The 17,910-nt window shown below is 43.0% G+C and overlaps 1 protein-coding gene across 1 annotated transcript; it reads left to right on the forward strand.

Moving 5' to 3' along the window:
• Positions 1–479: 479 nt before the first annotated feature.
• On the forward strand, positions 480–9,166 carry rnd1b (Rho family GTPase 1b). Its single transcript, XM_061074768.1, is given in 5 exon segments — positions 480–821; positions 1,319–1,406; positions 8,087–8,196; positions 8,297–8,431; positions 8,921–9,166. Coding segments are annotated over 5 exon segments (921 nt in total).
• Positions 9,167–17,910: the final 8,744 nt, after the last annotated feature.

Raw genomic sequence — 17,910 nt, forward strand, 5'->3', positions numbered from 1 at the left:
AACAAGTTTAGGGTCACAGGAAGGCCAGTAGTGCTGCATCATTGCCTGAAGTGGCCCCCATCCTCATGCCATCCGGGAATATAGCAGTAAAAGGTCATCATGAAATAAAAGATCTTTTTTGTTTTAAGTTGTTTTTAAGAGACAACATAAATCATTTATCCTTCTCTCATCCTTAAAGCAGTCCTTGGATTTTCCTGCACTATAATTTTTATAATTTAAATTTTTTATTTCCTTTTTCTTTTCTTTCAAATGTAATTTCACGGTTTCTTAAAACCTGCTCTCTCCTTTTTTTGAATTACATTTTAACATTTCTTATTATTATTACTGATGTTATTATCATTATTAGTAGTAGAACTACTACTAGTCGTGGTAGTAGTATATTCTTCTCAGTATAACCTTCGACAGTGTTCTGAACTAAATGGAAAATGAAACTGTTGCATCCTTGACTCTGATGTTGATCACTGAGTTGCAGCAGGGGGATGTTAGAAAGCCTGTGGAATGCTGCGCTCTGATTGGCTGCCGCTCGCCCATATATAGAGCCGCAGTGGCAAATTCAATCAGATCAACTGCGGGCATCCAGAGAGAGAGAGGGACTCACAGGGACGCTCATCACACCACACTGGGAATCAAACTTGCGCTGCTCTGCTGCTTGCATCTGATTTTTTTTTGAATACTAAACACACTGGACCACAGTTACCATCATGAAGGAAAGGAGAATTACACAACCGCTGGTCGTGAGATGTAAACTGGTTCTTGTGGGAGACGTTCAATGCGGAAAAACAGCGATGTTGCAAGTCCTGGCGAAGGACTGTTATCCCGAGGTAATGTTCCGATGCACTCATGTTCTTCATCTTTTCTCAAACAACAAATCAGTTGCTTTGTATTTTCATTCTAATTAGATTCTCTTAAAACGACTGAAGACGGCAGGAGAGAAAAAAAAAGCAGTGCGTCTGTTGCAGTGATTGTTCTCATGCGCATTTTTCTTAGACCTCATCCTTTCGCTTTAGTTTGTATCCATGTACCGTAAAATACTTTAAATCGCAGAATCTTTTCCATGGCATTAGCCCGTGAGGTTGTATTCCCTTTACATGCACCCGTGGCTGCTTCTCTGGCGCATGTGCTGCAGTGATCCAAGTGATTGATGGATCTGGAATCGCATCACATTCCGATGAGGCTCATGTGTATTTCATTTGATTACTCGATGCGTGTTGTTTTTTTTAATTTATTTTTTCGTGTGTCGCACTGATTATCCTGATAACAAGCTGTTCTCCCTGACACCTCCACACTAATGGCCCCACGCTGCTAATTGCTCCCTCAGACCTACGTGCCCACGGTGTTCGAGAACTACACGGCCTGTCTGGAGCTGGAGGAGCAGCGCGTTGAGCTCAGCCTGTGGGACACCTCAGGTAAGTGATCCGCCTCTGCTCCTCTCATCTGGGTGGCCTCTGGTGGCCTGCCGCCGTCTGTCTGCGCCACGGAGGGAGGAGGCAGGAGATCAGGGATGTAATGAGAGCAGGGAAGATAGTGGCGGAGACAGAGTTCATTCTACTGACGGACACGCATCGTGTGCACCTGTTGAGCCTGATTCATCTTTTAGATTAATCATAATTTAGTATAATAATAATTAAACCTTTTCCATATAGCACCTATGAACAAGGTTACATATCTTTTTTACAAAATACATGGGAATAAAATAAAAGAACAATCCTTTTTTTTGAAAGATAACAAATACAAAAAAAAACATATAAAAATTAAAGAACATCCATCAAAAACCAGTTAAAAAAACAGGCTTTATAAAATGATTTAAGCAATGACTTAAAAAAAAGATGGCAAGTCCAGTCTTTTCAGCCAAGGAGTTCCAGCGCCTCGGGGTCATTCAAGAGCCCCTTATCCAGTGATCAAACACCCACTAACTTCTGGCTTTTGTCTCCAATGAGAATTTACACCATTAGCTTTCACCACCGGTTCAAATGATGCAGTAGATTTTATCAGCAGTTAAAGGAAAGAAGACACCTGGGTCATTCCTTCTTCTTTTTTAATTTGAGAAGCTGCACCTCTTCTGGTTGCCACGTTATGACGTGTATTTAATTTCCGGTTCTTGGTGTGTAAAAAGCCATGAACGTTTGTGTACTTATTGTTTTTTACTGGCACACATCATTTGTTTCTTCGTATCATACAAGATGGTGATAAAAAGCAGAAAGACAAACTCAATCTATTAGTAATAGCAAAGGAGCCAATCACCTTTTTTTTGTGTGTTTACCCACGTTTAAAAATCCTGTGTGTAACCACAAATTTTATTATACAGCAAGTTTTAGAGGTAAAACCTAAATTTTAGAATTGAACATTGGGAGTTGGTAGCTCTTTATTACCTGATGAATTGTTTCCATGTGGCAGGAAGAGGGATTGACAAATCCAAAAGAACATGTCTGTGTTTTGCTGGAAACTATTGGCAGCAAGACAGAGATTATTCCACTTCACTTGTTGTTATTGCTGACTTTGTGCATCATATGTTCATTTACACAAAGCGTGAAAAAGAGGGTCAATGTGTCAGTGTGGATCTCCCCGGGGATCTGTTGTTCAGCGTGTTGACCTGAATTCTGTGAGCACGGGTCTGGAGCACCTGTTTGATTCCCCCTTCATGCCTGCTGCACAATAGCTTCATCCCTCTGCCTGCACTCTGAGCTTTACATATCTGCAGTATCATTAGGTCGCCGTGGCTGAGCGAGCCGGCTCGTGTGTGTCTGTACGACAAATCCTTTATGTAACAGACCCACTTGCATGAGACGATGCAGTTTGTTCTCATCTTTTTTTTCAACCCAAACATCATCCAAAAGCGGCAGTAGGGACACAGTGAGTGAAATTCTTTCCCCAGACCAAATCCTGCTTTTTAATCCCAGACTGGGGACCTTGGGTCAGGCCAGCATGAGTGGGCCCGGTGCCTGCAGATGATGGACATGCAGGGAGACATCCTGTCGAGCAGGAAGGTTTTTTTGGAGCAGACAGACAAGAGGCAGCTCAGAAACTCTGGTGACCTGCATTCGCCTCCATATGCTGCCCTAGGTCAGCACTCAAACAGCATGATGCAGAGGATTAAGACTCTGAATAGGACCACTGGGCCAACACCCCTTCTGACTTATCCAATATGTCTCACACACTTTCTCTCTCTCTCTCTTTCTCTGTCTTTTTCTTAATTTTTTTCTTGTCGCTCCCTTGTTAACCATGGAGAATAAAAACTTTTGTTTCCGGCTTGTCCTCAACTTCGAGGAACAATGAACAGAAACAATGACAAATGCTGCACGATATTTTACAAAAGTAGTGTAGTAGTAGTAACGGAGTGCAAAATATATTCAACCTTTATTTTTATTACAATGAGGAAGAGACCTCATTTAGAGTATAGCTGATTATAGAAAATAAACAAAATATTCCCCAAAAAACAAGAAAACGCAAATATGAAACTAACTTTGCAAAGTGGCAAAAAGAGCAAGAGTAAAAGTGGTCAGATTAAGTACAGTACTTTAAATTTGATTTAAAGCTAAATAATCAATCAAACCAATTGAATGTACTCAGAAAAATAGGTTACAAAGTGAGATGAAAAACTTAAATTGCCCTCAGGATAACAATGACTTGAGCTTTAGTTATATACTTTACATAAATCTATAAATTAACCCACAAAATCCCCAAATCCTGCATAGATGTTAATATTTCAATTATATTTTTGTAATCCGGCTTTGGGTTTGATTGAAAGCCTTTTCAATTTCCTGTTCCACTTAGAGGAGAACTTACATCTCCTCCTCCTCCCTCTTATTTTCTTTATAGACGTCTCTCCTGTATCTCCTGTCAGTGCTGCTGGTGATGGACGACAGGCGCAGGAGCAATTTGTTGCTCGCACTGTACAATTTACTCTTCTTACTGTAATTTGCTCTGATTACGTGGAGCCGCACCGAGAGGGTCTCCTCATTATCCCGACTCCCCTTCATTGATTAGACTGACCTCATCACCGGCCCCACATGTCAGGCAGCTCCTTCCACCCGGCTCCGCCATTGGATTTACAGAGCAAAATCAATCCACGGGTTTTAATCAGCCCAGTCTGATCGGACATGCGGGGGGGAGAAGAGAAGAGAGAAAGAGGAAGGAAGGCGAACACTGTCCATCGGCTCTAACTCATGAACAGAGGATAATGGATCTTGTTATGGAGTTAGTGACAGATTTCTTTCAGTTTGAATGCTCTTGCAGATAAATCTATTGAGGTTTAGAGGATTCTGGTATCTAATAATTTCTTAAATGATATATAGCTAAATGAAAGTTAGTTGGAATGAGCCCAATATCCATTTAAAGTGATGAAACAATCTGTATAATTGTAGAGGAGAGACATTGTTAATAGACAATAATTTTGTTAATGGTTAGATATCAGTCAATTCTAATGGCGACTCAGCTCACATTGATGTTAAGGTTCATTCTATCTAAAGGATGCATCTAATGATTATTTCCATTCTAGATTTATTCTCTTTATGGTTAATCGATTAATCGCTCGCTCTATAAAATCTAACAAACTTCTGAAACAGACGGTTGTTTGACTCAACTTCAGAAACCACAGCGTGATGAGCTTTGACAGTGTCAGGTTTCAAAGCAAAGCTTGTTAGCCTTTCAGACGTGGCGATGCACAGGAACAAAGACTCATCCTCCCTCTCCCTGCAGGGGGCTTCACCGCTGATTCTGACTGGCTCTGGCATGTGAGACCAGGAAACAACTGTTTGATGCAACGTAGTGGGGTTTTTTGGCCATGTCTGTAAAGCCCATAGTAATCAGCAGCACAGCTCCCAGCCGGCTGAGTGTGGGTGGAGGGGCAGGGCCACGCTCTCATCCCCAAATCTGTGAGTCATCCCATCACTGGATCATTTATCTGTCTGACCCCTGTATTCTCTCTGCTGGAGAGGAGTGTGCTAATGATGGAGACGGGCGATGTCACTCAGTTGATTAAGCACAGAAATGCACTCGCTCATGCACGCACGCACGGCGAGTCGGGTCCTCCCATCCCCCACCTGTGTGCTCCATCACAAGTCTCGGCCCTGTGAAGCCTACTTTCATACTGAATGGCCCAATTTCCACCGCAACAACGCTTGGCTCTGGGCGCTTCACCATCGAGATGGTTGGAGCCCAGCTCAGCCACATGGAATTTGGTTATGCTCGTTTTCATTTTCCCTCCGTTCCCCCAGTTCGTCAGCCTCGCTCTCCACGTTTCATGCCTCACAAACTCTCCATCTGTTGTAGCGGCGTGCTGTCGAGAAAAGGGGGAGAAAGGAAAAACATTTGGGCCACGGTTAGGCGCTGCATGTGCATCGATCTGTCTCTCCGAGGCTTTCTCTCGGCCGTGGCAAAGAAAGGAAGGAGGGATGAGAGAGTGAGAGAGTCAGAGACTGGTACCCTGTGATATCACACTGCAGGGGGTGAAGGATTAATGGCATAGGAGGGCACTTTGTGATCCGCCTCAGTAGGATGCGCCTCTTTCCCCCCTCTCTTCCTCTTCTTTTTTTTCTTGAAACACAATTGAAACTGTGATTTCTTCCAGGATACTGGATCCTGGAGTGTTGGAAAATAGCTGCCAAGGATGCAGAGCTTTAAATACTACCATTTACACAGTCATATCATTTTTATTTACCTTTTAAGGGTGGTATAAATATGCCTTGGTGAATCCTTTGTCCCAAAAGAAGATAAAATACATTTCATTGGAGGGTTGAGAAACCTAAAAACTCCCTGGATGTGTCCTCCCTCAACCTTCCCCCTTGACAGGATAATAGTACTAAACTAATTTGTCAGCTTTAATTGCTGAGGCTCTCTGACCCCCTGCACAGCATCTTTGCGGCTTTTCATTGATTAGATCACTGGCTATTTAATGCAGAATCACACCCAGGTTCCCAGCAGAGTGATCACCCCCTTTGCAATGTGATTGAGAAGATTTATAGTGCCTCAGAGACACAACACACACACACACACACTCACACGCCGACTCAACATCCCGGTTGGGCTAATTGCTCTGGTGTGAATGTGTGTCAATTTCCACAGTCAGCTAACGCAAAGTTGTCTGAGAAATCGTTTATGGGCATTAAATGAAAGTAAATTTCATTCTTTAGATCGCTTCTCTCTTCTTGTTGAATACAGTTGTAGTGCATCATTTAAATTAATCAGATTATTTCAATTAATTTACTGTAAAAATGGTCAAGACATAGAAAAAAAACGTAATACACAAAATTGCATCCCTTTGTTCCTTTGCAGTGATGTTTACATTCTCCAGGACCCTGAGCCCTGAGGAATTTCATCACAGCTTGTCATTATTCCACTCACAGCGCCCGGCAGCTGGCAAATTCAGTTTTACCCTTTGATAATGTGGAAAATCATTAAGTATTCATGGAACTGATCTGTATGCAAACATCCATGTTGCCTGTGCTTTATTTTTCATATGTTTCCTTATGATGCATTGTTTTCTATGGTGTAAATCAATTAGGCTGGGTTGTGTAACATGTAATGAGTGATTACAAACACCGCCTCTGTTATCTGCGGCTATAAGAGGCACAATGAAATCCTTTTGGGATTCACACGGAGCCTAAAGTAAACATGTTAATCCCATTGAGCTGCTCCTCTTCTGTTTCATCTTGTCACAGATCGCTATCACCTCTGGCTGCAGCAAAATTTAAATGTGTGAGCGTGTGTGTTTCATTAGGTGTGGTGCTGGCCTTAAATATGTGTTTTTGTGCGATGGATGTGTGTATCTGTGGTCCCCAACTCTGTTGCAGAGCAGAGGAATGTCCCCAGCAGTAGGTGGGTGGGCAGTTTGCTGTGTAAAATGATTGATTGGCAGTTAAGGCGAGCCTTTATGGAGAGGTGGGAGGAATGCCTGATGTAGATGGCGGATTTCAAGGCTGTTGCTGTGGTAACAGAGGGACTGGAGGTATCAGCGCAGAGCGGAGGATTTTTGGGGGGGTGGGTGGCTTACTTAAGGATTCCGAGCATGAGTGGGAGCGTCCGCCTGCCCCGAGCCCCACCGTTTCACTTGCGTAATCTACTGCAAGAGAAGATCAATGAGGATTTAGTGCTCGATTGTCATCTTCTGTCCCTCTGAAATGCCAGCAGAGGATAGAGGAGGGGGGGGGGGGCAGATTCAGGGACAGCAAAGTGAGGCTCAGCAGGAGAAGTGATGTCGATTTCACCTAATCCCTGCAGCTGTATTCTACCTTCCGCTGCTGCATCACACATTTTTACTGACCATCGGCCTGTTGTCATAGCGATCAATACGTCAAACAGTCCCCACTTTAAATTAATTCATTAATGGCTTAACACACAAAGTCTTACATATTTTATAATGCAAATTTAGCCTGTAACTTTGATGTGATTGATAGAAGCCTTTTAATATGAAATATAGTCTCCCAGTTTAATAATATCAAAAGACTGTTTTTTATCAAACATTAAAGGGAAAAACTCGTATAGATAAACTTTGAGAACTACAAACTGTAAGTTTGTTACTGTTGGATAAAACACTAAGGATATTTGGCTATATTTCAAAATGGTGGCTTCAATAGATTCTCCTTTATCTCACAAATCAACAGTAGATATCAATCAAACTCAAATCGCAATAAGAAGAGCACACACATCCGCCAAGACTGATTGACTGTTTACATTAAATGTAATATCTTCTCTAAAGTACCTGGAATTTATATTTGTTACCATACAGTAACTGAACAAAGACAATTATTTGATTGAGTCTTTAACTACAGTTTAAAATTCCACCTGTTGATAGAAATTAGGACTCTACAGATGTCATATTTTTCAGACAGGCAAAAATCTCACAATGATTAAGAAACTATAAAAATCCAGATCCACAAAAAAGTCCATCAAGTCTCCTGATAACCTGTCTAGTAGTCTTTGGGGTAATCCTGTTAAATAACAAAGCAACAAGTACAGATGAAAAATAAACCCAATCACCACCAATATAGTTGTTCTGTGTTCTGATCTCACCTCTGAAACTATTTGAAATCAGAGGTATCCGTGTGTTTTTATGTTTGTCTTGATGATTCTCTTGTCTCTTCCCCATAAGGTTCTCCATACTATGACAACGTGAGGCCTCTGTGCTACAGTGACTCAGACGCAGTGTTGCTGTGTTTTGACATCAGCCGTCCCGACACTGTGGACAGCAGCCTGAAGAAGGTAAAAGTCTCACTGCTGCTTTCATTGTGAATTCTTTTCTTTTGGATTGTAAACCGTTATTCACTGTCCACTGAAATAACCGACCTTTTTGCGTTCACAGTGGAAAACTGAGATCCTAGACTTCTGTCCCAGCACACGCATCCTGCTCATTGGCTGTAAGATTGACCTGCGCACAGACGTCTGCACGCTGATGGAGCTGTCCAATCAGAAACAGACTCCCATCGCCTATGAGCAGGTGAGACACAATGGGTTAGCACATTAGCACAATGAGGAGAATATTCCATCTGAACAGAAACCATGTATGGCCAAAATGACTTAGAGCATTTATCAAGCATTTTCTTTGTAGGCTTCATATTTGTCTATATTATCTATTCAGGCTGTTAGCAACACATCTTGATGCCACTTAACTCATCGTCATCTGAGACTTAAAAATATTTTAAATGGTTCTTGAATCAGGCTCTTGGGATATAAATATATATATATATATATATATACACACTATATATATTTATTTGATTGTATATGATGACAAAGGAATACAATTAGTAACCTGACCCACCCGTCAGTGACGCATGATCTTAATTTTGTAGCTATTTTATTGGCTTGCCAGGACATTTCCTCCTGAGCCTCTCGCCCCCAGTGACACTAATACAAATACAAAATTCTGAGAATTTATTAAGGGATGTTTTGAATGGCGCCCTTCATCGCTCCACTCATTTTTCAGGGCTCTGCCATGGCCAAGCAGCTGGGTGCAGAGGCTTACCTCGAGTGCTCGGCGTTCACTTCGGAGAAGAGCATCCACAGCGTGTTCCGCACGGCAGCGATGGCGTGCATCAACAAGCTGCAGCCCCTCCAGAAGCCCAGCCCCACACGCCGCCTCTCCAAAAGACTGCTCCACCTGCCCAGCAAGTCGGATTTGCTCTCCTCCACCTTCAAGAAGGAGAAGGCCAAGAGCTGCTCGGTCATGTGAGTGAAGACCTCTCGGGTTACAGTCCTCACATGCGACCCCCGGCCCCCCTGCCTCTTTGGTCTCGGGGAAGGGGGGGTGGGCATGATGGTTTTATCAGGGCTTCCTGCTGAATCCTTCCCTTACCCCCCCGGGAAACCAAAACGCCCCTCAGAAGAGGTGGACACCTCGCTGTCCACTTGCTCCTGAACCTTTTAGCGCACATCCATCTTTCTCCACTACTGTTAATCTTGCTTTCAAACAAACCGTATCAGTCCAGGTTTGATCATTGAGCGCTCATGTCTTCACCTGTAAACAGTATGCAACTAAACTGGTGTTACACCTGTCTGATTTTACTCTCTCTAGGCACATGTTGATTTTGTCCAATATGTGCAACGTGTGACGTTTAATCTTGTGATGTAAATGCCTCTTAGACAATTCAATGGATATTTTTCTAAGTGCAAAACGAAATCTAGCATGAGACCGTCAGGAATTAGCAAAAAAAATCCTGTACATCCCTCTTATCGAAGGTGTGTGCGGTGCAAACTAGCTTGTTGCTGTTGTCCCCGTTGAGGCCTGTGAGAGCACAGAGGTGCAGAGGGAGTGGGACACGCCACAGTGAGAGCTGTTACACAGAGGGCTGTTCTCATCGTCTCAGCGGTGATGAGAGCAGGGATAAGAGCTGTGAGTGCAGACCGCAGTCTAGACTATATCAACCTGCATGGATTGTTGGTGCATGGTTGTGTAGCTCTGCTCCCGCGCTGCTCCACAGGCTTTCAGTGGACTAATGGGAGGAGGAAATGACAATGCACACAAAATAAAAAATAAAGGGAAGTTGAACTGTGCTTCCGGTGTCTGCTGTCACAGCTGGAGTCTTATTTTTAAAAAACTGTTCTGGTGACGGGACAGACACGTGATTTGTACTGACGAGAAGAGACTGTTGTTGTTGTGATCAGGAGCATGAACACAAACGGTTCAATGGCTGTTCAGAGTGACTTATGAAGCCGTGGCTGGTTATTGACGCCAGCGCTACGACGGTTATTTAAAAAAGCGGATGATGTCTGTAGTCGCCCACCTGGTTCAGGCTCACTTCTAACGGGAGGATCTGGTTTGTAATTTCGAATATTTCTCAGAAGATTTGTAGCATTGCATCGTTGACAGTTTTCCAACAAATCTCAGATGGATTGCCGTTTTGAAAAAAAAAAAGACTTTCATATCACTTACCCAGAAGTCACTGAGATTTTTTGACGACTGTAATATGCCTGTGGATTTCTCTCGATTCCAACAATTCAATGTAGCACTCGCAACCCGACTATTCTTCCGAGATGAGTTTTGTGTCTCTTGTTTATCTATTGACCTCCAATAAGCAGCTCTTACTATAAGCTACAACGACTGCAGCGCAAAACATGGAACCTTTTCCTGAGCTTAAATCTTTGACTTCATGGTTATGTTTGTGTGCAGCATCGATCTCTGTGCTTCTAACCATAAAGCAATAATGATTTAAGTGCTTGTGATGCAAGGCAACCCGTGTGGCAATAAAGACGGAGCTTTGTGATTACTGTCATGCTCTAAATGCTCCATGGACATGTGAGCGAGAACCATCCCTGCTGTACAAAGAGGCTGTTGATCTGTGTTTGCCCCTCCCCCTCCGTGTAGCCACTGGTATATAAAATAACCAATGACGACATTATAGTAGTAAAAAAAAATTGGCGTATGCGAATAAGAGGGAACACCAGCGTTGGAGACTTTCCTGTCAATTTTACATAATCATCATTTTAAAAAGGTACTGAGGCAGCGCAGCCGGACTTTCTTGAATTGCTTGGGTGAGTTGACAGTGACATGCTTTTCAAATTGGAAAAAAAACTTCAAAGTCTTAACAATCATCTTGTAAAAAGGGCTAGTGTGTGGGGGAAATGAGATAATATGGTACTAAGGAAAACGAGTAAACAAGAACTCAACATGCACAGGCTGGCCCTGTCCAAAGAAAGTTATTTTTCCATATTTTTCCATTATTCTTTTTTTTTGTATTTAAATGCATGATGTGCGTACCAGTGTTGTTTTGGAAAATACCTCCCTGAGATGGTTGTAGCGTCTTGATGAAGCCGGAGGCTTCCACTCGGTGGTCGCAGGAACTTAAAGGGGTGATTTGCACAAAGGCTCCCAGTTCACGGTCACACACCAAATTCCTCGGCATTGCCTAGCAACAATTCAGCGTAGGAATCACGGAGACTGGCTGTTGGGTTGATTGTGTGGACAGAGGTGGTTGGCTCACAAGCAGACATCCCTACATTTGTTGTTTAAGCATCAGTTATGCATTCATTGCCAGGTTTGTTTTAAAAAAAAAAGAGGGTTTCTTGATGTTTTTCTTGGGGTCAACGCTGTGATGCCAGGACCTCTGAAAATGGGACGGACCTTGTCGGTTTATATGCAGCCTTCGTGTAGTAGTCAGTGTGTGGTGCAATGGTGCAGTCAAACTCCTAAGCATGTCTTATTAAAGTTGTATGATTGTACATACTGTCTCCTGTTTTATAATCACTGTATGATATTGTCAAGGATGTCAAATGGAAATATTGTTATTGATGTAATTATTTATTTAGAGGCTAATTTTTGTTTTTGCCTTTTTATTGGTCGACATGTACATTTGTTTAAAATCAATTTGGGAATTTGATGTTTTTTTCTTTTGTTTTTTGTTTTTTTTGCTGTGTTAAATAAAGCTTGCCCTGTCTGGCACCCTTGAATAATTGTTTTTCTGTCATTTAAAAAGTCCCATGCATTCATCTAACATAGTGTCTCTGTTACTTCAGATAGTTTCCAAGCTGTTGAGATGTTCCTCTCGCGCCTTTAGTCTATTTACATTATACATTGATTTAAATTGAAACCTCCATCAAACAGTGGTATTGCTCAAAACCTTTTACACATTTCATAAAACAGTCAAAATACCCTGATGCCTTATATTTCGTTCATACCCTCCGATCATTTTTCTGATCACATATTTCTGAAGGTTGCGGTAATGGAAGTGAACACATGTCTCCAGTGGTCTATCACTTCAAGAATCCCTGTATGAACTGGGGGGCTCATGTCCTCCACACTATCAGAACTAATAACTCCTTTAACAAGCTCTGTGTCGCTGCATGCATACAGAGCACGCCTCATTAAGTGTAGAGCAAAGTTTAACAGGGATGGATGAGGAGCTGCTGACATTCTCCATCACTTCATTTTCTACTGACGATCAGTGAGTGAGACACAGACTGGAGCAAGAAAAACACGTCAGTCAGATGAGCAGTTGACAAACAGCCTAATAATGACAGTATAAAGTTTTGATATTCACTATTAAAAAAATAAATAGAACGCCAGCTGTGGATGAATGAAACCAAATCCGGTGTTAGGTATTATACATGTAGAGACAGCTTGGCTCCCGTTCAACCTTACAGATTGTTGGGAATCTTCACAGCTTCCCTGTCACTTCTGAAGATGCAGGAGGCTGCTGCTCTCGTCTGTCTTCAAACCTGCCACATCTGGTCTCCTCCAGATGTTGAGGTGTCTAAGACTGGCCCGATGCCACAGAATGCGGAGGAGGTGCCAGCAAATCAACCAGCCTCTTCTTCCAGAGCTCTAACTAGACTTTGAAGCAGCTCTAATGGCGCTGTGACACAGTGACACATTTAATCCACTCCTGTAACTGAAGGCGTATTAGTTTAAGAGATGTTTCTGGAACAAAAATAGAATATTCTCTTTTCAGATTTTAGTTTTGTTCTCCACCAACTCTTAAGTAAAATAGAATGTATAGCCTCTTAATGCTTCACCGGCTATTCACCACTGCAACCGTCTCTCTGTTTCTCACTCAGCCTATAACATATACTTTCCACCAATGTTTTCACAGAAACATTTCTGATCGAGGATAAGGTTAATAATCCTGGGTCTGAAAGTGATATAAAATTCCAACTAAATTTTATTATTCATTAATGTTTTGGTCTGATGATTCTGAGAAGTTGTGCATTGGTATGAAACAGAGTTACGTGCTTAGACACATTTTTATGATGGTGTTTGACAATTGAACCATTACAGGCAACGGAAGAAATATAATCAACTTCTCTGTGTTTTCCACCTTCCCTACAACACTGTTCTCGTCAAAATGAAACAGTTTGTTAGGAGACTGGTGTGAGGATGTTGATCCAGAGATGTCCTGTACGGTGGCCCTGAGACCATAACAAACACAACAGCAAAAAGAAGTAAACACAAAAATAAATAAGAAAAACTTGTGTTTTCCTATTTGGCAAATGCTATTTTGTGTTTTGTTGATTTGCTGTTGTGTTTTTGATTTGCTGTTGTGTGTTTGATTAGCTGTTTGTTTGATTTGCTGTTGTGTTTTTTGATTTGCTGTTTCCAGTTGGGATTTGCACTTCGGGTCGTCTGTGGTCTGGATGCAGCAAAATTTCCCCCCAAAAAAACACTCGAGCTAAAAACAAACTGAATCATGGGAGGTTGTGGAGCTGACTGTTGGAGCACCTGAGGTAGAGGCTGACATTGTACACATGGGGGCACACACACTGGGTGTGAGGACATGTAAATGGGCCACATACGCTGCTCGTCGTGGTAAATTAGGCCAACATCTGGACAGGCACTGGGAGTTCAATTGCCCACTCAGCTGTGGCTTGCACCTCGAGGGCTCGGTTAAGGAGAAGTGGCATCATGGAGCAACCCAGAGAGCTTTTAGGATCAGCTCTGCCATTTTGTTAAAACTTTGCCACATACACAACCTCAGAAAAGTTCTTTGTCTCCTAAACAAACAGACGGTCCCTTTGATCACGGATTACTGTGTTGCCATGGACAAATATGTGATTTTACCCTCACAAAGCCAATTTAATGGGCTGTTAAATGCTGTGCATTAATTCTGATTCACACACATTTCTCGCAAAAAAATAAATATCAATCATCACATAATGAAATGAAATTCATGAGTGACAGGATCATTATCTAACATTATCTTACCAACATTTAAATAAATTACTTTCAGATTGATGATGGCAAATACTCCATTGGTTATTTACATATCCTTTAGTGATGACAGTAAAATTAGTCCAAGCTAAGGCTGGACTGGACTTTTTTTTTGTGGGTTTTGATGGGGGTTGGACAAAGGGTGATGTGAGGGCAGCTAAGTAGCATTGAGTAGATGACCCTCTTTGCTGTTGTGTAATTTTAATACGATCGCCTGGGTCCTCAGATAACTCCCTGCAAGGACACAGCAGCCAAAAGTAGTCATTCACTTTGTGCTTCGGTGCAGGCAGATGAAATAAAAGGGGTTTGACTTGTAAGCAATTTGAAGTTAGACATGCACATTTTCAATGGGAAACAAAAATGGTGCTGATGAATGAGGCAGGAAAAAGAAATGCATGCATGCATCTGTGTGCATCTGTGCAGATATGTGCTAATCTTTAATTACTGATGAGGTGTGACGAAGGAGAGTCCTGCAGTCTGTGTGCTCTCTCCCTCTCTCTCTCTCTTCCGCTCCTCTCTCCCTCTCCCTCTCGCTCTCTGTCTCTCTCTCTCTTAGACAAACAGACACCAGATTCTCTGCCGCAGTGCAGGGCAGGGCCAGAAAATCCAAACCCATCAATTTCTTATTCAGCCCCTTTCAAAGAAGGGGTAGCATAACGGGATTTAACAGAAGATGATCACAGCATTTTCGATTATGTCTTTTGTACTCTGTATTTTAGATTTATTTTTCTTGACGAGTGTCATATGATAAAACTCAAATATTCTTTATTATTTTAATTGTTGACATTGCATCATAGTCGTCCTATGGATGATAATTTTACACACACAGCATCAGTAACCGTCCAACATGAGGATATCCGTATCTTTAGGCAGCTCAGAGAGGAGTAAACACTTTGTGTGCTGCAGCTCCTCCACTCCCCCCCCCCCCACTACCACCACCTCTCTTCTGTGTGACCCCTGACCCTAAACTCCCTCCTGTGGTTAAACCCACGGCTCCCCCAGAGCTCTCTCTCTTGACCTTGTGCTTCCCTGGCAGCACCACCAATGAGCTCAGTCAAATGTGAGCAATTGTTTAATGTTCCCTGTGGCCACAGTGGGAAAGCACAAGTTGTTCCTCCGACACTGAGTGTTGTAATTTTTTTTCTAAAGGACTCCAGAAATCTCTGTGGTGTTTTTTAGGACACATCCCAATGCATTAACCAGGATGAGCCAAAAACATGTCAGTGGCCCAAGTCATGCACATTTAGCAGATGGGGCCTAGAGGAGTAATCATCCGTTTATTCTAATCCTCACTCACTACTTGTGTGGGCAACCATTGCCTCTGGTCTATGTAATAATAGGTATTTGTTAGAAAATAAAAACGGGTGCATTTTAGTCATGTTACGTTGTGCATGAATACCAACTTCATAACACTTCATTTTTAGCTCACCATAAATAAACGTTACACAAAAGCAAAACCCATGGATTTCTGTGAGTGTTGTTTTTCTTAAGGGATTGGATTGTCTGGTGCGGATAACGTGCACAAGTGCAGAGTGTGAGTGCACAAATCCAAACCTTACATCCCAACCATAAACACACACAACGTGCACATGCTCTCCCTCTCTTTGGGATCACTGGGCAACCACACAAAGGCTGAGGCGTGCTCTGCTGTGACACTCTGAGTACGAGAGGGTACGGAGGAGCACATGCATGGGCTGTAGGCTTAACACACACACACACAAAGACACACACACAGCGGATTTGGCTACAGGCCACATCCTCCGTGTGTCCTCACAAGCCAAAATAACATGGCGATCCAGCACGCCGGCCATAACCCGCCGTCCCCTCAGCTGCACCAGTGGAGAAATAAGCAGGGTCCAGTGCTTTGTCCTTCATGCTGATTAAAATGCTAGATTAGGTCGGCCGCACCAGACTGAGAGAGCAGCAGTGATAATTACTCCATAATTACACCATATTGTGTCTCTGCTGCGTTTCAGCAGCATCGTACTATTTGGTGCTCGGTTGTCATGTGCATGAGCAGCACTTTACTTGCACGGATCAAGGTACTGGATCCAAATGTGTCAGCCCGTACTGATGGATGCGGCTGCTCTGTGATTCAGGTTCATCACCCACGGGGAACATTAAACAACTGCTCTGAAAACATGGGCAGCCATTAAAAGGAGCAGTGCGTGCCTGTAAAGAGAGCAAGTATCCATCAGTGATCAGCTTCATGTGTGTGCATGCATGTGTGCAACTGTTATCCTTAAGGTCCCTGCAGCTATGGGAGAAGTATTAGCAGTGGGGGGGGGGACAGACAAAAGGGAGGCGGAGGGTACTGCAGGCAGCACTCTGCTCATTTTTGTCTCAGCGACTTCTCTTCAGGGAACCATGGCTACAGGCGGGAGCATGTGCCTTTTGTGGTTTGGGGGAGTGTGAGGTGTGTGCTCGGGATGCACACAGGGCCCTCCCACCGAGCAGTAACTCTCTTGCTCTCATGCTTTATAGGGGGGTGGGTAAAAAGAAATAGGAAGATGGGAAAGAGAGAGAGAGCAAAGGCAGAGGGGGAGGGGGCGAGAGAGAGAGAAGAGATGGGATGATGTCTTCCCTCGCTCTGCATCTTTTAGCCTGAACCTTGTGTCTGTTTTCACCTCAAAATGAAGTTGAGCTTGAACAGAGAGGCTCTCTTCTCGTCCTGCTGCGACAGATATGGACACTAGTGTGGTCCAAATAAAATGGAGGGGTGGCTCTGGGAGAAACACTGAGCTGAGCGATGACATTGATCCTTAGTGACAGGGGAGTTGTTAATGTACTGAGAATACACACACTGGAGGGATGTTCTTGCATGTTCATACTCAAAGGGGGAACTGAAGCATGGAGCCGATGCAGATTACATAAGCACGGCACTGGGATGAGGTCTTCGCTGGCCTAGCAGCATCCACAGGGAACTGGAGAAAAAGACGTGAAGATCGGACGGATCACCTCATGAGAGAGGCTTCTGATTATCCGACGGGCATTTGATGTGGCAATCTGCAGCAATTTCACTGAATAGATGTGTTGTCATGACAACAACAGGTAGCACATCTGTAGTAAAAGCGTGTTTCCTTCTTTTTTTTAGATGAAAGAAAGAAGTGGATGTATAGTGAATGGATTTTTTATCAGATCAGCAGAGTTGCCTTTTCAAGTAAAATGCATCTGTCCTGTTCTACCATCTAACTCCAGTGTGCATTCTGTGGTATAAGACAATATGAGCTTCAATTACTGACTCATGGCAGCATATGTATAATAAAAACCTTATGGAAGATGGTCTGTATATAGTTTTTCTAGTCGTGATGACCATTCAATGTCCTTTTTTTTGCCATTCACCCATGCACACCCATTCAATCATCCATACGCAGCACTTTCTCCATGAGAAGAGGACCTTTGGGGGTTCATTAGCTTGCCAAAGGACACTGGGAAGGAAAAACTGGGATTGAACTGACAACCTTCTGGTTAGAGGAGACCGCTCTACCCCTACAGCCGCCCACTGAGTGCCAGACGATGGGTGGACATGGCTCTCAGCTAACAGCCATCCTCAACATCCATGCAGCCTCTGCAGACTGTCTTCAATGGACAGGAATACAATTAGTCAATGTACTTGCAGGAGTAGCTGTACCTCAGGAGGTACTAACCAGAAGGTTGGTGGTTCAATCCCCGGCTCCTCCAGTCTGCCAGTGTCCTCGGGCTGTGTATGAGTGATGATAGAAAAAGCACTGCCTATAGATGTGCTGTATGAACACAAATATTACATTTTTATG

This window comes from Limanda limanda, chromosome 7, assembly GCF_963576545.1.
Source record: "Limanda limanda chromosome 7, fLimLim1.1, whole genome shotgun sequence".
In the NCBI taxonomy this organism is placed as follows: Eukaryota; Metazoa; Chordata; class Actinopteri; order Pleuronectiformes; family Pleuronectidae; genus Limanda; species Limanda limanda.